This window comes from Cryptomeria japonica, chromosome 2 (genome assembly GCF_030272615.1).
Source record: "Cryptomeria japonica chromosome 2, Sugi_1.0, whole genome shotgun sequence".
Taxonomy (NCBI): domain Eukaryota; kingdom Viridiplantae; phylum Streptophyta; class Pinopsida; order Cupressales; family Cupressaceae; genus Cryptomeria; species Cryptomeria japonica.
Window position 1 is genome coordinate 187,444,646 of NC_081406.1, and position 23,796 is coordinate 187,468,441.

The 23,796-nt window shown below is 35.4% G+C and overlaps 1 protein-coding gene across 2 annotated transcripts; it reads left to right on the forward strand.

The window, feature by feature from the left end:
• The first annotated feature begins 1,709 nt into the window (after window positions 1–1,709).
• On the forward strand, window positions 1,710–12,476 carry LOC131029042 (DEAD-box ATP-dependent RNA helicase 8). 2 transcript variants are annotated; one of them, XM_057959440.2, is made up of 10 exons: window positions 1,710–3,225; window positions 3,594–3,654; window positions 5,709–5,943; window positions 8,978–9,216; window positions 10,309–10,560; window positions 10,654–10,834; window positions 10,946–11,034; window positions 11,173–11,246; window positions 11,362–11,588; window positions 11,813–12,476. In XM_057959440.2, the coding sequence occupies exons 1-9, from the start codon at window positions 2,951–2,953 to the stop codon at window positions 11,438–11,440; spliced, it is 1,485 nt and encodes a 494-aa protein (XP_057815423.2). In that variant the 5' UTR covers window positions 1,710–2,950; the 3' UTR covers window positions 11,441–11,588; window positions 11,813–12,476. The 2 variants fall into 2 exon arrangements, with proteins under 2 accessions (XP_057815423.2, XP_057815424.1); XM_057959441.2 differs by having other exon boundaries at window positions 1,710–1,965.
• The last annotated feature ends 11,320 nt before the right edge of the window (window positions 12,477–23,796 follow it).

Genomic DNA, 23,796 nt, shown 5'->3' on the forward strand with positions numbered 1-23,796 from the left:
AAGGGGTAGAGTAAAGCAACAACTTATTTCCCTCACAGATGAGATATTTGATGATATGAATTATAGCACAAGCCCATTTTCATGGGATATATATATGCTTAGTAACTTGGGAGGAGGACTCTAGAGGTGGGTCTCCATGGACTTGATAAATTTTGCTTGAGTGGGTACAACATCATGGTGCTCTAGAAAATCTTCTCCTTCCACTGGGAGTCATGTAACATCATATATGATAGTCATTGTAGCATCAATCCTCATCCCTTTTAACTATGGCCACATTATCTTCCAATGTATATGCAAATTGTCTAGCCACCTCTTCATCATATCTCATTAGTTTATGAAAAATATTTTTTCCAACCCACCTCTTCAAAGTCTATCACACATTCTACATCACTAAGGATAAGCAAATGTTTTGTTGGCTCAATGATTATAGGGTCATTGCCCATTTATGCAAATCCTATGCTCCTTCTCACTATGTGTTGTACTCTTTATTTTCATTCTCAAATTCCCTACATTCCAAAGTTCTTTGCTATGTTTAATACTTCTTATGAAATCTTATAGTTACAAGATCCCCTCATTATGAATTGTGCATGTATGCAAATTTCTTTAGGGTTTGTATGCTATAGGTTCAATTACTAGTTAGAGGAGAAATGACTTGTCATTATGAAAGTGTCATAAGGATGTACTTAAGGTAGTACCAATGTAACATAAAAGATAGTGACACAATTTAAAATGGTAGACAAATTTCATAAACTCTTGGCTAGAAATCCATTTTTTTAAGCTAAAATTATCGCTCCCCTAGCTTAAAATGGGACATGTGTGTGCACATGTGTATTGGATATGCGAGGACATGGAATATTGATATTTAAATAAGTACTTAAGAGCACGATTACATATATGAAAGAAACAAAACAATGCCATTCCTCACAAAAGTGTGAGGAAATAAATGTAAAAATCGTGCGAGAGTATTTCATAAGTTTGCTGTAATGATGATGACAAAACTTTGCGATATGAAGATATGACATCAGATTGTGAAAAAATAAGATTGCATGGAACAATACATTGTCTGTTTGAAGGTCGTAGATTTTCTTATTACTTTAAAATTTATTATTAGAACCTTTTATTTTGATTAACGAGAAAACATAGATAATAGGGAAAACTCCCCCAACCAATCATATTGCCAATAAATGATTTTTTAAATCCTTTTTATTAAGAATTTCATATCTTAACTTTTGAAAAGATAAACATTTGTTTAATATTTGTTTAAGTTTGAAATCTTTTCATAAATAATTGATTAAAAATAATAAATATTAATAGTCCAATTAAACAACTTCAAATGAAATAGTATTACAAAAAATAAATACTAAAAATACTAAAAAGAAGGTTCAACATACAAGTTTTGAATATGTACTATCTCCATTAGGCACAAATAAAGTACTATCTTAAGGGAGATTCACTGCTCTCCAATGCCTTAGAAAATGACATGAACTTCAACATCACAATTCAATTTATCAAAAAGAATCTTTAATTTTTTTAATTAAATTTTATAAATAAAGAGGTTTTGGAAAGTACTAAAGCCCCAAAAATGTCTTTCCAAATTTTTAATCGATGTGGTATAGTTGGCAACCGACTGGTGGAATTTAAATTTTTATTATTTTTAATTAATATTTTAGGGGAAAAATACATATATAAATAGCAAGCCACCCGTACGTTTTACGCCTGGAAGCCAAGCATCGAACATATCCACTAGCTCGAGTCATTGATATTCGCTCACGGTTTAAAGTTAACCCAAGCTAGATAAAACATTACTGTTGAACTTAACTCTGGTTAGGGTTCGAACAAACCAGAGATCAAAGTGTTGATTCGTAGTCATTCGGAACGGAAAAATTGAATGAAATTCTTGCAGATCCGGCCTCAACAATGAATTGAAATCTTTCTTGAGCGGGAAATTCGAGCACCCATTATAAGGTAGGCCTACGAATTGTTTTCCAAACGAAAAAAATCTGCAGTATTTTGAAACATAAGTGTTGTGACATCAGGCGTAGTTAAATCTTTTGCAAGTGTTGACAAGACCCGGGATTTGAAAGTTCCAAATGCGTTCACTGAGGATAGATCCATTCATCAATATATTTGGTATTTTGCTCTGGAGATCAGCTATAATTTGAAAATTTCTGTAGATCTCGAAACTTTTTATGGTTCTTGAAACTTACAAGCGGTTTTGAAAATTTTGTTCGGTGAGAGGAGGTTTCGAACGAATCTTCTGTTTTTTCTCCGAGAACAGTAGAGTTTTCAGTTTTATGGCTTTTTTAAGGTTGGAATGGTGTGATTAGGGATGTTTGATATCATCCGGTAAATCTTGAAGAATTAGGTTGAAGCAGCAAGATTTGAAAAAAATACCAGGAAACATTCGTTCGTGCTTTTCAAAACATTTTGAGTGGTAAATCTTTGAAGCGGTTGATGTTGAACTGAGAAACTAGTGATTTCATATTGGCGGAGTTTTGAGCTGATTAGGTTGATAATGTTCCGTTTTTCGGAAAGCCTTTCGGCTTCCTTCTCTTGTGGTTCTGTCAAACACTCGCACGCTGTTCTAGATTCTTGTTTGTCTTGGGTCTCTTTGATAGAAGTTGCCAAATTCTGTGTTAAATACCTGTGAAGAAAAATAATATTGTTGGTTACTGCACAAGTTAGGGTTTTTTTTCTGTGTTCAAACTTTGTTTGATGAGACACAGAAGTTTCATGTATAAATTCAACGGCAATAAGGTCGTGGATTATTGAGGATAAAGAAAAGTTTTTTTATTAGAGTAGTCCAAGATTTCAAGGCAAAATACTTGTAGGGAAGCTTTCAATTTTTGGGCTTCGTTAGGACTTGAAGATCCTTTGCTGTATAGAATTTTAAATTCTAGGTCATTGTTAATTTCTACAATATCAATACCCGTTCATTTATCCAACTAAAATGTCGAACGGCCGGGCCGATAATTATTCTCGGTCATTGCAAAGAAATTCCCAGCAGCAGCAACAGCTAATGTATGCTCAAAGAAATTATCAGCAACAGCAGCAACAACAACAACATTTCCTGCAGCAGCAAAACATTAAACATTTGCAGGCTCATGCTGCGCAGTCTGCCATGCGCAGGAATCATCAACAGTTAGAATCCACAACGCATGTTGCTTCAGAAGAAAATCTGAATGAACCGGAAGAGAAGATTCTTTCAGAAGATGTCGGTTCAAGGTATGTATTGTTTGCTGCACTCCCAAGGTCATTGTAATGATTGCCCTTGAATTTCGTTGGAGACAATTCAGATCATTGCTTTGAAATGATATATTTCATTTTAACATTTGAGATTTCTGTCTTTCATATATGTTTTAATTATCATCTATTTCAAAAATAGCATTGGAGAAAATTCTGTGACGTAACTGTACTGATTTTAATTAGTAACTTGTAAATGTTCATGTCCAACCCTCAGTTGTTTTTGCCCCTATCGGCTGCCGTGCCCGATTTTTTATACGATTCTTCGAGCTTTAATTGGTATTGAGCTTTTAATATTGGTTAAATTAATTTTAATGCGGTCATTTATTTTTTCTAGTTCTGCTTTGCAGCATGCAAGATTGGAAGGCACAGCTGAAAATACCTCAGCCTGATTCGAGGTACAGGACAGAGGTATGCATCTTTCTTTTTGGATAATCAATAGTATCTTGTGATATATTACTAAAAAAATAGTTACAGCAAAACTTGTGATTTTGATAGAAACGCTGGTTTATCAGTACTTAAAAGAATTACTTGCAAAAGCTGTTTGTATGCTATCTATTATTTTTTTGTTTAACTGAAGAATTTTAGTGGATATATTTATTGCTAAGCCTATCTAAACTTTATGAACCACCTGTTGCTTTCATTTACGGAAAAAGAAGGAATGCTTTTTAATTTAGCAGCTAGTTCGACATATTTGTTGTGGAGAGAGACACTAATCAACTAGAAATATGCAATATTTTTTCCAGATTTTTGGGACAGCAATTTTTCCAAACTTTGAGGATGATGGTGGAGCAGTTATTAAAATAAAATAATACATTAATATTTGAAATTTTATAATACAAGTAACTAAAAGTAAATTAAATTCGATGGACAAGTTTTGACTTACATCATAAACCCACTTAGGTAGAGGTGAAAATCATTTTTTGCAGTTTTATTTTGCCATGGTGTTCATGAACACCATTGAATGTCATTATTCGAAGTTTCTATTAGTCTGCTTAAAATGCAATTGTGAATTTCGTAGCTGCAGCTAAATCAGCCACTGTTTTTTAACCTGATTGGTGCTCTACAGAGACATCATGGAGTTTATGTCATTAACATGTACATGAAAAGTTGAAAACTAAATTATAGCTGACATATTTAAGTTGCAGTAGCAGTGTCAACTGTGATGCTGTTCATCTGAATGATAATGTGCTGGGATTGATAGCAATGAAAGTAGATATACACAACCCAAATTAATATTTAAGTTTGAGGAATGAAGACGGGGACAATCCATGCATCTGGTCAGGGGTGAAATGCAATTCAAGAGCAGGAACAGTAGCAGAGACAATTTTGGAAATTTCTTTTTAAATTATGATTTTGTTGAGGAAAAAATTATTAAACTGTCGAGGACTGCTTCATGTCCCTAGGGATAACGGGGCATCCCTTTGGCATATCTACAGTGGGAGACGTCTCATTTTTGACTGAAATTTGGGGATGAGGCAGGGACTTTTCGTCTCACCTTAAACTCCCCCAAACTCCCCCTTTATGGGGACGAGTAAAAACACTGAGGATGCGTCCTCAACAAATATTAGAAATATGTAATAGTTAATTTTGTAAGTCCATTTATTATTTATTTTTTCTGGAAATAGACTTTATCATAATGTTTTGATTCTATTTTTATTATGATGCAAACTACTTTAATTCAAGTTGTTGTCTCATCCCATCACATAGTTGTTTAAGTACAGTTAGGAATGACTCTATCATATAACTTTGATTTTATTTTTAGTAATTTGCAAACTACCTTATATCAAGTCTTTATCTCATCCTATAGCAACGTATGTGCAATTAGGAATGACATGTTATATAAGCTTAAGTGCAAGAATCCTATCTTCACTTGGCTAAGAGTTATAATATTGATACTCATAAAATACAGTTATAATATTGATACTCATAAAATACAGTTATAATATTGATACTCATAAAATACTCATTTTTTTATTATTCAAGTCATTTTCAGCATGTAAAGTTTTTTCTTATCCATGTCTCATCAGTATTATTATTTTCTCTTGTTGAGTCCAAGCTTTTGTTTGTTTTATACAAGGTTTAATGGTTCCCCTCATTTTTGACCCAGTTAAGCTTGTGACTCCACCTTGGACATTCATTCATTTAATTGAGAAGCCTTTTATACACTATACCTCAGTCTCTCTTTCTGGGGTGTTGAAATACCAATCTACATATTGTTTAAAGTTTGAGCTATTAACACTTAAAAACTAGTTTCCTGTAATTTGGGAGAGGACTTTGATCTTATCAGCCAAACAAATGCAACTTGGTGGCACAGAAACCAATTCTAATGTGTGCTAATATTTACCTGTTCGTTATGTTTAGCTTTTACAATTGTCAAAAATATTTTTGTTCTCAAGGAAATTTTTTCTGGGAATCTCGGTTTTCTTCACTGATGTGATGTTATTTTATTCCATTTTTAACAGGATGTTACTGCTACAAAGGGGAATGAGTTTGAGGATTATTTTCTCAAGAAAGAGCTTCTTATGGGCATATATGAGAAAGGGTTTGAAAGACCCTCGCCAATTCAGGAAGAAAGCATTCCTATTGTTTTAACGGGTAGTGATATTCTTGCTCGTGCAAAGAATGGGACAGGCAAAACTGCTGCATTTTGCATTCCTGCAATAGAGAAGATAGATCAAAATAAGAATGCTATTCAAGGTATCATTTGGGTCTAAACTTGATTGTGATTAATTTTATTTTTAAGATCAGTTAGGTTAATCTCTGACTGTAGACTCCATTGGTTTTTTCTGTCTGAAATTAAATTCACGTATTCTACAGTAAAGAAATATATATCAAAGATTGTTTTTTAGCATATTTTTAAATTAAATATATAATGTTCCTACAGCCCATGTAATGAATTGCAATGATTCTGGTAGAAAACTGTGTAGTTTTTGTCATCAAATTTTCAGATCACGCTTCCTGATCCATCATCGAGAAGAGGAATATAACTTGGTCATTTTCTTTATTAGGAAGGTTACCAAAACAGTGTTTTTCCAATTTTCCTTGGATGATAATATGAAGAAAATGCACGGTGATCCAAAAATCCATGAAATGGGTATTCTTGTGCATTCTTTAATGGATGACATAGCTTTGTCTAGTTATGATCTGGTTACTTTTTGGGTGAAGTTAAAGTCGTTGGTTGAAGGAGCCTCTAATTTTATAAAAGACTTTGTTTTGATGAATTTATTAAGATGAGAAAGTGGAGAATGATGATATTCTTGTCACGTTTGATGATGTATATCTTTTTAGTAAAGCACCTGTCTGTAGCTCTGATATTTGTAGATCCTATAGATGAGGAGAGAACTAACTTGATTGATTAATGCCAACCACCAGGGCTGATTTTCCTCATTTTTGGGGGTACGTTGTATTAAAAAATTGAATGGCTATTGGTCCCCCTCCTCCTGTGGTTGCAAATGACATCAAAACCTCAAGAAACATTTGGGGATGTCTCATGTCCCTCGATCATCCGAGGGATAGCCATCTGTACCCAATGGTAAAGAACATTGAAAAATAAAAAAGTAAATAATCAAGGGGAGGTAAGTTGAGTGCCTTTGATGTGGACTATACCAAAACAGTGCGCTAACATGGAAAACATATTAAAAGGAAAAATAAAAGGGGAAGTTAGTGTCTTTGATGCGGATTATACCTTGGTATTGGCAAGTGGCAACATATCATCCTTCCAGATTATACTTTGACCAGCCTTAAGATTTTGTTGTGATTATTCTTTTCAGGAATGTTTTATTAGCTCATGGCTGATCTGAGGTTTATTTTCTTGGACACATTTTTACAAGATTGGATATTTTTGACATTTTTGACTCAATTTAGGGAAGAAACAAGTTTAGATAAAATCAGAAAGTGGTCTGACTAGAGAATCCATATTAGATATGAATGATAAGTTGTGTATAGGATCAGGCCCTGAACTTGAAGGAAATGATAAATTGAATCTGTTAAAGCTATCAGATTTCCACAATCCATTCTAATTATCACTTGTTGCTTCTGGATTGCAATAAACAATCAAATCCAGAAGCAATAAGTGATTAAATTGAATCTGATACAGAAATAAACAGGTGATGAAGTCAAATTAATATAAAATTACCAATCATTTGGATTGACAATGAAATCTTGTTTATCTGTATGTTGGCCTTGTGAATTCTCTATTCAGCTCTAGTGTTATGTAATATGTTTATATAATGAATATGGTGAATGCTTTATTATTTGAATAATTGAACTTTACTATATTTCTTAAGTTTTCCTTGTTTTTAATTGCCATCCCATGCTGTCCCACCAAAAAGGGCTGAAATGCAATATCTTATTTCTCTCTGTCCGCATTTTGTAAACACTGGAAAATAGTTTACACTAGCTTGGTGATTTCCAAAATCAGATCAACAACATACTCAATTACATCTAGTTCACGAGGGAAGTGGAATGCCAAGGTAACTTAAGCTTCCATGATTGTCTTCTTAAGAGGAAAGTCAAGGGTTTGTTGTCTCAGTGGGTGTACAGAAATATTATTCATGAAGTTCTTTGTTAGCTTTCATTTTCTCAACACGACCCCAAAGGGCCCCCATAAGTAAGGGGTTTTTAGAATTTTGATGAAGATCGTGAGCTGAATTATTTAAGAGGTTCTTAAAAATAATTAGTTAATATTTTGGCAAGCAGATCTCAATTGGGCGGATCATGAGAAAAGTACAAAAATTGAAAAAGAATTGGGGGGTTTTGCATGCTTTTCTTTGTTACATCAAAGTGATCTGTCACAAATCATTTGAATTTTGAAACATCCATTAATGAAATCTATTTTCATCCCCCAGAACAAGTTAAGAATGAAGCTCAGATTGACTAAAGATGAATTGGAATTGAAATTTAAAATTGGTGCATATAAGATAGAATGTCCATGTGGGGCCCTGTTATATCATAGAGAAGAGTACACCAATAGCAAATTATCACTTTAATCATGATCCAAAGTCTCTTTCTAATGATTGAAGTTATGATGATTAATTGAGTATGCAACAAGAGCAAATTAATCATAGATTCAAGCATTTAGAAAGATTGCGGAGGATGTAGGCTAGATGTAATTGCAATGATCATTCTTGGTAGGGAAGTCTAAAACGTGAATTTTGCTGGAGTCATTTTCTTGTTAAATGTTTGGAAGAACACCATGTCTTTTTAAAATTCAGAATTTTTATCTTACCTGCATGATCGGAATATAACTGTTTGGCATGGCAAGTTTCTTGTGATCTTTTGCTAAACTGTGATAATCTTTAAGCTGGGCTTACTATGTCTTGGAAATGGAAGGTGATCAATGAAGTTTAAATAAATTAATTTGTAGAGGATTGATTTATGACTGCATTTTAATAACCTAAGATATGCAAGTTTTTTTTGTTAATAGTCCCCTCTGACTCGCCTGAGCTAGCTTGGTTTGTGAGTTGTTGCTTATTAGAATCTGGCCTTTCTGTATTTTTTGTGCAATACAATGAATCTGCTTGGATACATTATTTGGCTTGGAAAATTGTTCTTTTTGTCATTTTGCAGTATATGCTAGTACTTTGCACAATATGGTTGTTTTGGAGCTGCAGTTATAGAGAATTATATGTTATTTTTGTTCACTGTCTGAATTTAGTTTTTGTGTTGGTAAGTCACTTAGTTTTGGCACTGACATTCTGGAGTAAATAATTTTTTTGTGCGTTTGATGCAGTTCTTATGTTAGTTCCAACAAGAGAGCTTGCCCTTCAAACATCACAAGTGTGCAAGGAACTAGCCAAGCACCTTAATATTCAAGTAATGGCTAGTACTGGAGGAACTAGTTTGAAGGATGATATAATGCGCTTGTATCAGACAGTTCATTTGCTTGTTGGAACACCTGGTAGAATTCTGGATCTAGCAAATAAGGGTGTATGCATTTTGAGAGATTGTACAATGCTTGTCATGGATGAGGTGAGCTGCTTTACATTTTGTGATTTTTTGTGGAGCTTTTTGGATCTGGTAGAATTCCAGAGAACTTTTCATCTGAAACTTTCTTGAAATGCTGGAACTATCTAGCCTGTTGCTATTTTTCAATCTTTTTCATTTTCAGAAGTTCTGATCATCTTTCCGTCCATCTGAAGATAGTAGCTGTATTTCTTCATGTTCGCAGGATATAAATTATCAATAATATAAATGTTCAGTTATATTATATATTTATAATTTTATATCAATGAAAGATTTAAAGTTGAAACTTGAAAAGTTACAAAGTTTGGAAGTTCAAATTACAAATGTGCCGAGAATTGCAATTATAGTCTACAAGTGACAAACATCAAAATGACTAGAAGCTGTTGGAATGAACTGTATTCCCATCCTACAACGTGAACACAACAAATCTGGTTTCCTTAGGCTCTACATGCCAATGTTTTGCAGTGCTCTGGCTGCATTCAAATGTCTTGCAATCAATGAGGTACAAGCCACTACATGCAAGTTTTTCTGCCCTTGTAGGCATTAATTTCTACAAGCTTGCATACCTTGGCTATGGCGTCCTTGTATTTAGGAAAGGAATACCATTAGGGAAAAAGAATTTGCCAATGGCGTCATCTATTTTGAACCTGGTGCTCTGCTTTACCATTTTCCCATTTGCTGATGCTCCCACTATACCATTTTCCCATTTGAATCCAGGCCTCCACTATAAGATGCTTAAGCTTTTGATAGATAAATTGGACATTGGGCCCTCCCTGGTTCTGGAAGTCTTTGTTTTATGCATTTCTATACTGATATCTGGAAGAAATAGTTTTATTGGTTCTGTAAAGCAGGTCTGTCCTTTTGTATTGGAAACAGGTCCTTAATTTGTCGTTATGTTGAACATTTGGAATATTGTTTTGTGTTGATGTTTTAAATATTCAATGGACACGGACTGCTGTACAGTCATATTACCATAATTAATAAAGGATACCTTATTTGTATATCTATTAGAGATTGCATATATTTATAATTTTTGTGGTTTAAGCCATTTACTTATTGCTTAATTAAGTTGGGCTAAAAATTCTTGTTTGTTTTCAGGCTGACAAACTTCTTTCCCCAGAGTTTCAGCCTTTGGTGGAGCAGCTTATTAGATTCCTTCCAAAAACACGCCAAATTTTATTATTTTCTGCTACATTTCCTGTCACTGTTAAATCTTTTAAAGACAGATATTTGCGCAAACCATATGTCATCAACCTTATGGATGAACTTACACTTAAAGGTATAACACAGTATTATGCATTTGTTGAAGAGAGGCAGAAGGTTCATTGTCTCAACACACTCTTCTCCAAGGTTGGTTTCAAACATGTTTTGCTAACTGCCCTTTGATCATATAATAGATGAGTGTTGTGTCAACATTTCAATGACTTTTGTTGTTTCTTGCAGCTCCAAATCAATCAGTCTATAATCTTTTGCAATTCTGTCAACCGTGTGGAACTTTTAGCAAAGAAAATAACAGAGCTTGGATATTCTTGTTTCTACATTCATGCAAAGATGTTGCAGTCTCACCGTAATAGAGTTTTCCATGATTTTCGCAATGGTGCCTGTAGAAATCTGGTATCATCAGGTAGTTAATAATGAATATTTTTAATCTACTCATTAAGTGCAATCTGTTTAGAATTATTAGTTTATTCTGTTGCTTATGGTTCTTATTGTTCTTTATATCTGGCCATATCAGATCTGTTCACAAGAGGGATTGATATTCAAGCGGTTAATGTTGTTATCAACTTTGATTTTCCAAAAAATTCAGAAACTTATTTACACAGGGTAAGTGGTCAAGTGCATCTGATTGTTGATGCTTAAGTTTTGTAACTAACAAATAGCATTTGGTGATTGCGGAAGAATGATATAATTAGTTTATGATCATCAAAGTTCATTCATTTTTTCACATGTTCGTGTATTCAGGTTGGGCGATCTGGAAGATTTGGTCATCTAGGACTTGCTGTTAATCTGATCACATTTGAGGACCGTTTTAATCTGTGAGTTTGATTTTGTGTTCCCAGTGGGTGTTCTTTTTTTAAATTATTTAAGGATACAATTACTTTTTAAGCTGAATTTTGTATCTATCTTTAATGGATATTTCCCAAAGTACAGGTATAGAATTGAGCAGGAGCTTGGCACTGAAATAAAGCCAATCCCACCACAGATAGATCAAACTATTTACTGTAGATAGGAGGATGGAAGCCCAGGTATGTGGCTGTGTGCTATAGAAGTTGCAGAATAATGAGGCTGAAGGTTAGTCTGGAATTACATTGATCTCGAATTCAACTTGGAAGGCTGCAAAGCAAATTTTATAACATGCAACTTGGCTCCCTTATCTGGTAATTTGTTATTTTAGTTCTATTTTTGATGTTTGTTATGTTCATTCCTATAAGCAAGTTATCAAGAGTATACGGTAAAAGATCATTCCAAAAATTTATTTTTCTATGTTGTTAGATTTGGAGCCACAAAAACTTTATATTTAGAAACTACATTATATTGTCTGCTATTTTGAATGGGTAGAATACTAAATTAATTTGGCCGTAATTTCTTTTTTGTATTGCAGGCTCATCAGAGCTGCGCAGGTGCTCAGTTTTAAGGATGCGTGTTATAGCTGTAGATCACCTATACTCGCTTCTGCATTGAAATGTCATCTCTTTTATGTACAGTTGTTCTCTGGTCTTTATACGTGGAGAACTGTTTGTTGCAGTATCGTATAAACACCATTTGGTGACATTCTCTGACTGTTCCAGACAATAGGTTGCTTTCTGCACTATGCTACATTTCATCTGGATGTAAACTTTTGCTTGTTAGTGCATAGTAGCCTAAGATTTTTGTTTTGTCTTTAGAGTTTACATTTTAGTATTCGAAAATGTTTTTATAGTAGTGAAACATTTGCATCTTCCTAATCCCCTTTTTTTCATATGGGAGATACTTTTTTCTATTAGATAGCACGTTCTGCACATTGTAATCCTTTAGTTTGCTTTATGCATTTGATTGTTTCTGATAGTCATGGTCAGACATGTCACAATTATATGTTTCTGATTGTCATGGTCAGACATGTCACAGTTATATGTATAAAGTCTTATTCATGGTAAGGTCTGTTGGCTCAATTTATAAGAGAATTTGCTGTACATGCATAATCAGTCGCAGAAGACTTGATAAAAAAAGAGGATTCTATTGTAGTGCAGTATTGAAATGGGAAAATAAATTTGAGTTTTTTTGAGATATATTTCATGGTGACTTCTTAATGATGCCTAACAATTATTTATTGGATGTTTGTAGTTTTTAGTGATTGAGACTGCCTTTATTCTCTTTTTGCTGCCTTCAGGGTGCTTATAATACTTGTTTGTTTGTGACTTGTTATGAGAAGTGGACGTGCTTTTTTAATAACTTGTTTTGTTAGAAGTGGACGGCCTTTATGATTGATAAGTTGTTACAAATGCATCAATTTTTCTTGTTGGTCTTTCGCGTTGGATATTTATTTGTTACAAGTGCTTGAATTTGTCAGTCTTTTTACTCTGCGGAGTCCGATTGATATTTATTTGTGGTTACTTGCATTCTTGCAGTGGTACATGCTTATGCATCATTTATTTCAGTAAGATAAACAGAATCAAATGTTTGTGTAATAAATGCATGTATGTGTTACTTTTGGCACCAACTTTAAATGGTCATTACATAATTATTATTTTACAAGGTTGCATAGGTATGGGGGTACTCGAGAATGGTGCTGGTACTGGTACGGCTATTTTGAAATTTTTTCAAAATAGGAGACGTGGGTACTTGGAGATGCCAATTCCTTTTAAATATAATTTAATAATTATAAAAATTCTGAAAATATGAACAGTGAACATTAAATATAATGACATGGCTGTTGCAACGTTTTAAGAAATCCTCATGATCTGCATTTGTTTTGAGCATTGTTTTTTTTTTTTTCGTTTGTACTACATTTTGATTATTTTGTTGCCTGTTTTTTTTATTTTTTCTTTTTGTTTTGTTGGTTTTTTCTTTGTTATTCTTTCTTTCTGTTCTTCTTCTCTCTTTGTTTGTCCTTTATTAATTTGTAACATTTTAAGGTTTCCTTTTTTTTTGTTTGGCTTGGAGACGGTGGGAGACGGGTGAATATGTTTCCAACCAAGTTTCCGATCCAGGATGCATGTCCGAGTCTCCAGTACTCGTACCCAGGGTCTGGGTACGAGTAGGGTACGAGTACCCATGCAACCTTGTTATTTTATGTTACTTTATGGAAAATGTTTCATGGCACCACAAGTTAGAGCATGATTGTAAAAAATAAAGTGTCTCACAGTCATTTTGTGTGTTGATGGCAAATTATTATGCTAGTTGACAAATGAATAGCTGTCGTATGTTTTCTGTAGATGATGTATAACGTCAGACGGCGTTGGGTGTATGTCTAGCAAGGCAGACTTCATACACTAGTAAATAATGAAGAGTTTTATTTATTGTTACATGTTTTTAGTGGACTTCTCTGTGTTTTGGGTCTTATTACGCATGCTCAGAAAAATCTAGACAGTTGGAATGATTATTGGAAAAAATGAGTAGTTGGAATAAAGTAGTAAATGCATATTGTGAAAAATGTCGTGGCTTTATAATTTTTTTATTTTTTATTTTTTTCAAATTGTTGTTACTAACTATTCAAGATATTATTAGTATTTTTAATATAAATTTAATATTATTGTTATTAGCTATTCAAGATATTATTAGTATTTTTAATATAAATTTATTGTTTAAAAATAACAGGGAATTTTTTTAATAGAGTCAACCCTACAAATATTTTATAAATTTATAAATAAGTTGAGCAGGGGTTAGTCAAAATAAATGAATCAGTGGTTGAACCTCCTGATTGATTGTGCCCGTAGGCATTGCTATAAATAAGTTGAGCAGGGGTTAGTCAAAATAAATGAATCAGTGGTTGAACCTCCTGATTGATTGTGCCATATAAGTAACGCTTTCAAATGTTTCAACCTTGGGTCTCAGCTATTATTCTTATGTTCAGTAATCTGAATCGAAAACATGTTAGACCTCTAAAGGTTTTGAACAGTATTCCTTACAAGTAGTCTTGATACAATTATAACATAAGAAACTAAAATAAATATACCGTGAAAGACTTCGATACATAACACAAAATACTCGGAAGGTTGTATAAATAGTAAAATCCATGTTGGTTAAAAGTTGTATGATAAAGGGTGAGTTACGAAATGTCGTGAATGATTAGTGGAAGAACTAAAGTATGATACAATGGCTTCTTTCAAAACATTCAAAAACAATGCATGTTGCATGGATAACTCGTGTGTGTGTCCTCAAAAATGAAGGAATGAGCCTTATTTATGAAAAAAATGGGCAAATGAAGGGTTGGGATTGAGTTGATTGAGGAAGGGTTAAGATTGCCCAAGGAATTGGATTTTCAACCTATTTTCTCCTCTTCAAGCCAATCACATGTTGACAAGTGTCAACAAAGGAAGGCTTGAGAGGAGAGGGACAAAGCATTAAATGTGCGAGTAGACATGATGGTTACCATGGGTGGTTAAGCAAAGGTTATGTTATTGGATAAAAGTTTACCATGGGTGGTTAATTAGGGGTTAGGTTATTGGATAAAACTTTTATCTAAGGGGTAGAGGAATGTGCAAGGGTTAAAGGGTTAGATTGATCAAAGGCTTGAGGGGATTTGAGGGTTACCATGGATGGTTGGATTAATGGACAAGTCTCTAACCAAGGTCAAAGGTGGGTTAGTTTGGTCAAAAACCCATGTGGGTTAACTTGTTGAAGGGAGAAGGCCTTTTAAGGCTTTGTAAGAGCCTTAAATGTTTTGAAAATCGACTCTTCTCTAATCCCTTAGTTTAGGAATGTGCAAAGAGTGTTCTTGAAAGTGGAAGTGGGTGAAGGTTCTAGAAAGTGCAAGTGGGTGAGGGTTCTAAGATTTTAAACAAATATTTATTTATTTAAATGTGATGGATAGGCTTTAAGGGATTTAAATAAATATTAATTAATTTAAATATGAGGGGGATTTAATCAAACAAATATGATTTATTTATTTAATTAATAGCTAGAACATGTTTAATGATTTAAATAAAATAAATTGAATAATTTATTGAATAGTAGAAGAGGGTTAAGATAAATTCAATAAATATTAATTAATTAATTGTTGATCGATGGTTTAATAATTAAATAAATGTTAAGTATTCATTTAATTGATAAAGGAATGTGCAAGGGTTAAAGGGTTTGATTGATCAAAACCTTAAGGCTTGAGGGGACTTGAGGGTTACCATGGATGGTTGGGTTACTGAATAAGTCTCTAGCCAAGGCTCAAATGTGGGTTAGTTTGGCCAAAGACGTATGTGGGTTAACTTGTTGAAGGGAGAAGGCCTTTAAGGCTTTGTAAGAGCCTTAAATGTTTTGAGAAGTGACTCTTCTCTAATCCCTTAGTTTAGGAATGTGCAAACACTTAGAGGGGGATTTAAATAAATATTAATTAATTTAAATAAGAGAGGGGGATTTAATCAAACAAATATGATTTATTTATTTAATTAAAAGCTAGAACATGTTTTAATGATTTAAATAAAATAAATTGAATAATTTATTGAATAGTAGAAGAGGGTTAAGATGAATTCAATAAATATTAATTAATTAATTGTTGATCGATGGTTTAATAATTAAATAAATGTTAAGTATTCATTTAATTAATAAAGGAATGTGCAAGGGTTAAAGGGTTTGATTGACCAAAACCTTAAGGCTTGAGGGGACTTGAGGGTTACCATGGATGGTTGGGTTAATGAATAAGTCTCTAACCAAGGGTCAAATGTGGGTTAGTTTGGCCAAAGACCTATGTGGGTTAACTTGTTGAAGGGAGAAGGCCTTTAAGGCTTTGTAAGAGCCTTAAATGTTTTGAGAAGTGACTCTTCTCTAATCCCTTAGTTTAGGAATGTGCAAACACTTAGAGGGGGATTAGGCTAATGATTGGGGTTTAGACATGATTAGGAGGGTGGTTTAGTGTGCAACGTGCGTTTTCTAAAAGTGGAAGTGGGTGAGGGTTTTAAGATTTTAAATAAATATTTATTTATTTAAATGTGATGGATAGGCTTTAAGGGATTTAAATAAATATTAATTAATTTAAATATGAGAGGTATTTAATTAAACAAATATGATTTATTTATTTAATTAAAAGTTAGAACATGGTTTAATGATTTAAATGAAATAAATTGAATAATTTATTTAATAGTAGAAGAGGGTTAAGATGAATTTATTAAATATTAATTAATTAAGTTGATCAGTAAGAAGCCTGAATTTTTTTATTAATTAAAGAAAATGATTACAAACTCCATTCAGTGTGGGCATCGTTAGGAAATAATGGAGGAAGAAAACCTTCGGTCTTGCCTAGATCGTATTAGAATATTTAATTATATTTTAGTCACCTATATTTAGTTCATTGTTTAATGGTCATTTAGCTTTTTAGTTAATTAGCTTTTAAGCTTTCTTTAGCATTTAACTTTTTTCTTTTTAGTTAATTTAGCTTTTAGCTTTTAGCTCTTTAATCTTTTACTTTAACGTTATGTTCTAATTATAGAAGATTGTCTAGTAACCTCTATATATACTCTGATTATTGAATCATTCATTCAATTTATTTTTCATGGTATCAGAGCATGGAAATTAAAAATTTTGAAATTTTTTGTTGAAAATTTTCCTAGAGTTTTTGCAACTTTTGACTAGGGTTTTGACCCTTTAGTTCAAGTCAAAATTTTACTCTAGTTGGAGATTCTTGTTGGGTTTTTTGAGACCTCAACTGGGTCATCGTCAGATTTTTCTGGGTGCATCGTTTTCCATGCCTCGATTTTTGAGCCATTGGGTCTCAGATTTTTCTGGGTGCCTCGTTTTCCGCACCTCAAATTTTGTGCAGCAAATTTGTCTTGGAATTTAAAAACAGTTCACAATTTCTACTATTTTTGTGGAGGTTGGGATTTTTACTATTTATTGGGCACCATTTATGTTGTTTTCAGTGTCTAGAAAATTTTAATTTTTGGGTTTCTTCCAAACCTCGAAATTCATGTCTTGGAATTCGTGCCAAAATTCTCCTATAGGGTTTCAGTTTTTTCAACAACGATCGACCTTGATTTCCGTGATGGCATCATTAACCAACATCATGTTGGAACACAGTCAGAAGTTCAACGGTCGCAACTACAACACCTGGAAACAACATATGCTTACCATCTTTGAGTAACTTTGCCTTGATCAACTTGTTTTGGGCAAGGAATCTCGTCCTACAACAACAGGTGATGATCAAGACAAACATGATGTGAAGAATCGAGAGGCTGTTATTCTTATCAAACTCTCTGTCACAGATGATCAACTCCCACAAATGCCTTCAGGTAAAACAATAAAAGAGATCTGGGATCTTTTGAAGGATCTTCATGAAACGTCCGACAAGAGCTGAGCTTTCTTTCTGAAGAATATATTGTTTTCTATCATGATGGATGAGAAGTCATCTATCTAGGCACATCTTACGAAGATCAAGGACATCCATGATTAGTTAGAAGCTATAGGCCGAACCATGGTGGAAGAGGATATGGTAGAGATTACGCTGAAAAGCCTTCCCAGATCCTATGAGCATTTCATTAATACGCTAAATATCTCCTCTACTAGTGTTGATTTGAAGTTTCTTGATCTTTGCAACAAGCTGCTACAACAGGATCGATGGAAGTAGCGCTAGTTCATCCACTGAATAGGCTTTCACAGCCTCAGCTTCGCATAAGTACAAGGGTAAAGCTCCGTCCTTCTAGCAGAAAGGACAAGGTCAAGGTCAACCTCAACAGTCTTCCAAAAAGAAGAGCTTACAGTGTTTCTACTGTCATATATATGGGCATTTGGTGAAAGATTGCCGAAAATTGATAGCATCCCAACAATCCAAACAGGGATGGTCCAAGTAGAAAGCCAATTCTGCCACGCATCCTGATCAGAAGGAATTTGCCTTCTATGCGTTCATGGCCCAAACCTACTCTGATCATGTTAAATCATCAGCCTGGTACATTGTCTCTGGAGCCTCTCGACATTTCACACATCGTCGGGATTGGTTTACAGAGTACATGCCTTTCACTGATTTAGTGATCTTTGGTGGAGGCGAAGAGTATACTGTTGTCGACAAGGGCAACGTTTAGATTTCATCTAGTGGGAGGGATTTAATATTCCTCAATGTATACTTTGTACCTGGTATGAAGCTCAATCTACTGTCAGTCAATCAGATTATGCAGCATTCACCACAACTGGATGTCGTCTTCAGGTTGCACAAGTGCAACATTGTTGACAGAGAGACTTGCACTACAGTTGCAGTTGGTATTGAGGATCATGGTCTTTATAGGCTTGTTGATTCTACTGGTTCTCAGGAGCTCGCCATGGCAGCTAGGAGTACTTCCATCAGCACTCTTTGACATCAGCCATATGGGCATCTCAATGTCCACTATCTCTCTCAGTTGGTTCGAGAGGATCTAGTCGCAGGATTACCTGAGATTCAAACTCAGAATCATGGAGTTTGCGGAGTGTATCAAGGTGGAAAGCAGCATAGGACTCCGTTTTCAGATGGAGACGCTTGGAGAGCATCCAAGGTCTTGCAACTCCTTCATGCAGACTTCTGTGGTCCCATGAACACTCCATCAATCATTGGATGCAGGTATTTTCTATTATTTGTTGATTTCAGTAGACGCATGTGGGTTTATTTTCTTAAGCAAAAATTAGAGGTGTTCACCATGTTTCAAACGTTTAAGGCTTTAGTGGAAAAAGAGTCTAGCTGGCAGATAGTCACTCTTTGGTCCGACAATGGAGGGGAATTTTGTTCTACAGAGTTCACCAACTTTTGTGCATCACATGGCATTAAGCATCAACTTACCACACCTTACACCCCACAACAGAACGATGTTGTTGAGCCCAGGAACCGTACAATCACTAAGATGGCTCGGTCTATGTTGGAGCATAGAAATGTTCCAAAACACTTTTGGGTGGAAGCGGTCTTCACTGCAATCTACCTTATGAGTATTAAGCATCAACTTACCATTGCAATTTATGAGCCTCAAACATATATAGAGGCTAAAGGTGTCCTTGAATCGGAAAAGGCTACGACAGTGGAGCAACATAGTCTTCTGGAAAACAACACTTGGGTATTGTCCGATTGTCCTCCAGGAAAGAAGCCCATTGGCTGCAAATGGGTGTTTAAAGTCAAGTATAAAGTTGATGGGAGCCTTGATAAGTACAAGGCTCGATTGGTGGCAAAAGGGTTTTCACAGAAGGAGGGCATCGACTATGAGGAGACATTTGCTCCCACAACCAAGATGAGTACCATTAGGCTTGTCCTCGCTCTCTCAGCTCAATTTGGATGGAAAGTCTATCAAATGGACGTCAAGAGTGCTTTTCTCAATGGCGATTTGCAGGAAGAAGTCTACATGATGCAACCTCCAGGTTTCAAGGTTGCCGGTAAGGAACACCAGGTATGTAGACTAGTCAAAGCACCCTATGGCCTCAAACATGCTCCTCGTGCATGGTACATCAAAATTGAAAGTACTTGATTGATCAAGGCTTTCAGAGGAGTCCTTCAGATCCCAATTTGTATGTCAAACATACTAGTGATGATATTCTATTTCTAGTAGTCTATGTTGATGATCTCATCATTACTGGTAATGCAACACATCTAATCATGCAGGTCAAATAGAATTTGTGTATTAATTTTGATATGACAGATTTGGAACTTCTCCATTATTATCTCGGTGTAGAAGTTTGGCAGACTGATAGCCACATATTCATTTCTCAGTCAAAGTATGCCAAGAGCCCACTAGATAAGTTTCAAATGCAAGATTGTAAACTTGCATCGACACCTATGGAGATAGGGCTCAAATTATCAGCCAAATCAGCTTCACCTGTAGTGGATGAGTCTGCATTCAGGCAACTAGTGGGCAACCTCATCTATCTCACCGCCACTAGACCTGACATTAGTTATGCTGTGAGCTATATTTCTCGCTTCATGTCAGCCCCAAAAGTTGAACATTGGGTTGTAGTGAAGCGTGTGCTTAGATATGTGAAGGGCACTCTTGATTTTGGCATTCTATACAACAGAAGCAAAGATCCTAGGCTGGTTGGTTTCATAGACTCAGATTGGGCAGGCTGTGTTGATGATAGAAAGTCAACTTCTGGGTATGTTTTCAGCTTGGGTACATGTGCAGTCACATGGACCAGCAAGAAGCAACAGGCAACAACTCTTTCCTCGACCGAAGCAGAGTATTGGGGAACTGTTAAGGCAACATGTGAAACAATTTGGCTACGTAGGATGCTTGTAGACATGCAAATGTCTCAACCAGGACCTACTCCCTTGTTTTGTGATAATCAAGGGGTTTTAAAATTAGCCAAAAATCCAGTCTTCCATGAGCAGACAAAGCATGTGGAGCTTCATTGTCATTTCATCTGCCAGCATGTTGAAGATGGATCAGTGATACTGCAGTACATTCCTACAGAAGATCAGACTGCAGATATCCTCACCAAGTCCTTGAGCCCAACAAAGTTTCTCAAATTTAGAGGGCAGCTTGGTGTGATAGATAGCATGACCATTAAGGGAGGGTATTAGAATATTTAATTATATTTTAGTCACCTATATTTAGCTCCTTATTTAATGGTCATTTAGCTTTTTAGTTAATTAGCTTTTAAGCTTTATTTAGCATTTAGCATTTAGCTTTTTCTTTTTAGTTAATTAGCTTTTAAGCTTAATTTAGCTTTTAGCTCTTTAATCTTTTACTTTAACGTTATGTTCTAATTATAGAACATCGTCTTGTAACCTCTATATATACGTGTGTATATCGTTCAATGCAATCATTCGATTATTGAATCATTCATTCAATTTATTTTTCAAATCCCTTAGAGGATCAGAATCTAGTGATACCCATAAACAAGAAAGAGAACCAGATACAATAGCCCCTGGGAAAATCCCATCCGACAGAGCCATGTGATAGAGAGATATCATTCTATAAATTTAGAAGTTCTGAAAGAGTTGCTCCAACCTAAAAAATGATAACTGCTTCGCCCATGAAAGCCTCGATCAAATCCTCAGAAGCAGGTTACAAATGATCTGCAAATGATCTTTCGGGAAAGATCAGTGTCAGAGAAAACACTACAAAGCTTAAATAAGAGAGCAATGCCAAATAAAATCCTTGAATGAGTAATGAAGCACCATAAACCTCAAGGGGAAGGCCTTGCAAGGCTTATCGTGACCAAACCTGCATAAAAACCTCTAGACTAATCTTACAACAAGCACTTAATGAGATGTTAGCCCAGAAAAACCACACAACTAGTGGTGCCAAACCTTCACAATTAATTTGCAACATCCTCAGAGACTATAGGAGATGTTAAAAAGCTCATGTCATATAAAGATAAAGACCTTGAGCCGAGTTACAGGAAGAAGCTCACATAATCATCATAGAAGCTTACAATAGCAGATAAGGACAATCACCTTATTGAATCATTCAATAACTTTACATTTATATTGTAGTCATTCCCAAGGGTTTTCAAAACCGCCCTGATGACCAGAGGGTTCAGATGGACCAGGATGCCTTTCAATCTGTTGAGACATGGACCAGCTAGGACTCGAACCTAGGACCTTCCATACACTGCTGGAGTGCTCTACCACTGAGCTACTGGCCCCTCTTGGACTAGTCCATCATCGGTCTGGGTGTGGCTTATTTCCAACACCAACACCCCCCCTTAAGCCACACCTCTTGTGTGCTTGGGGATCCTAGCCTGGACCTGGCTCTGATACCATGTTGAGACATGGACCAGCTAGGACTCAAACCTAGGACCTTCCATACGCTGCTGGAGTGCTCTACCACTGAGCTACTGGCCCCTCTTGGACCAATCCATCGTCGGTCCGGGTGTGGCTTATTTCCAACACCAACACAATCTCTCCTTAATTTCTCCTACAAAAGCCATTTGCCGCTTGAGCCCTATTAGTCTTAGCGGAGTATCCATCAGAGCTTTTTGAAAACACATATAAGCCAAAAACCAAGCAAAACAGACTTAAGTAGAGCTATAATTAAATGTATCGAGAAATACAACTCATCTTACCATAGAGGGACGATAGATATTGATAGATGATAGAGATCAGAGGGTCAAGATACGATGAAAGCAATCTCCATGCTCATAGTAATTATTACTGCTGCCTCTGCATGAACGAGCTATTAAGCAATTGCTTGCAAACGCAGAAAGGGGGTCACATCAACATCACAAGAATGCCATCAAGTTGGTACTAATCGAGGGGAGATACTGATAAGAGATGTCCTGAAAAAGGAACCAGTTGCCTCTAAAAAATGGCTAAATTGGGCGTGATGTAGTCCTTGACATACCTACCCACACAGATTCAAGCACTACTCTCGATGATTCTAGGTTAACTTTTTGCTAAAGGATTGGAAAACCTCCCCAAGAGTCAGACCAGAAGAGGGCTTTATCCCCCTTTCCCAGATTCCATGATAATTTGTCTAAGATGATTTTCCTACAATCCAGCATACACGAGCCTCTCAGAGGGGAGGAATCCCTGAAGAGGCTCATATGGTCCCTACCTCAGAGATATTTATGATAGAGGATTTGGGCCCACTTAAGATGAGGAGATCTGAACATTCTTCATACTAATTTGACCCCTAACGCCCTGCTCTGGACCTTAATGTCCTTAATCCCAATACCCCCTACCAACTTAGGCTTACAAATCTTGTCCCAGACCATTAGGGAGATCCGTTTCTTCTCTTTCGCCCCTTGCCAAAAGAAAGAACCCTACTTTTAATCCTTTCTACTACTCCATCCCACATATTAGATGACCCAGAGCCCTTATCCAAGGGCAAGCCTAGATACTTACAGGGGACGCTTCTTAGATTGAAATTCATAATGCCACAAATGTCTTTTTGTAAACTTAACTTAGTGTTAAAAAAGAAGACTTCCGATTTAGACGGATTAATTTCCTGACCTGAAGCCTTTGAGTAAGAGTCCAAGATTTGCTTAAAAGCCCGAGCCTCACCTAGATCGCTAAGCCCATATAACATAGTGTCATCCACAAATTGTTGACGCGTTATAGGGTCAAGGTTGTTGGTGATTCTAATTCCCATCACCTGACTATTCTCCTTGGCCCTAGAAATCGATCTCCCCAAGGATTCAGCCATAATGATGAAGAGAAAAGGGGCTAAAGGATCTCCTTGCCTCAAACCCCTAGAGGAACTAAAAAATCCTTCAGGAGTGCCATTAACCAGTAATGAGAATTTAGGCATAGAGATACATTCAAAAATCAAATTAATCCAGATAGAGGGGAATCCAAAAGCTTCTAAGCATCTGCATAGAAATATCAAATTGACCTTGTCATATGCTTTCCTAATGTCTAGCTTTAAGAGCATACTGGGATTACCATTTTTCTAGACAGAGTGGATAGCCTCCTGAGCTATAATAACCCCATCGTAAATAGATCTTCCAAAAACAAAACCTGTCTGTTCCTCACTAATCAACAGGGGAAGGAGTTTCTGAATCCTATTATCT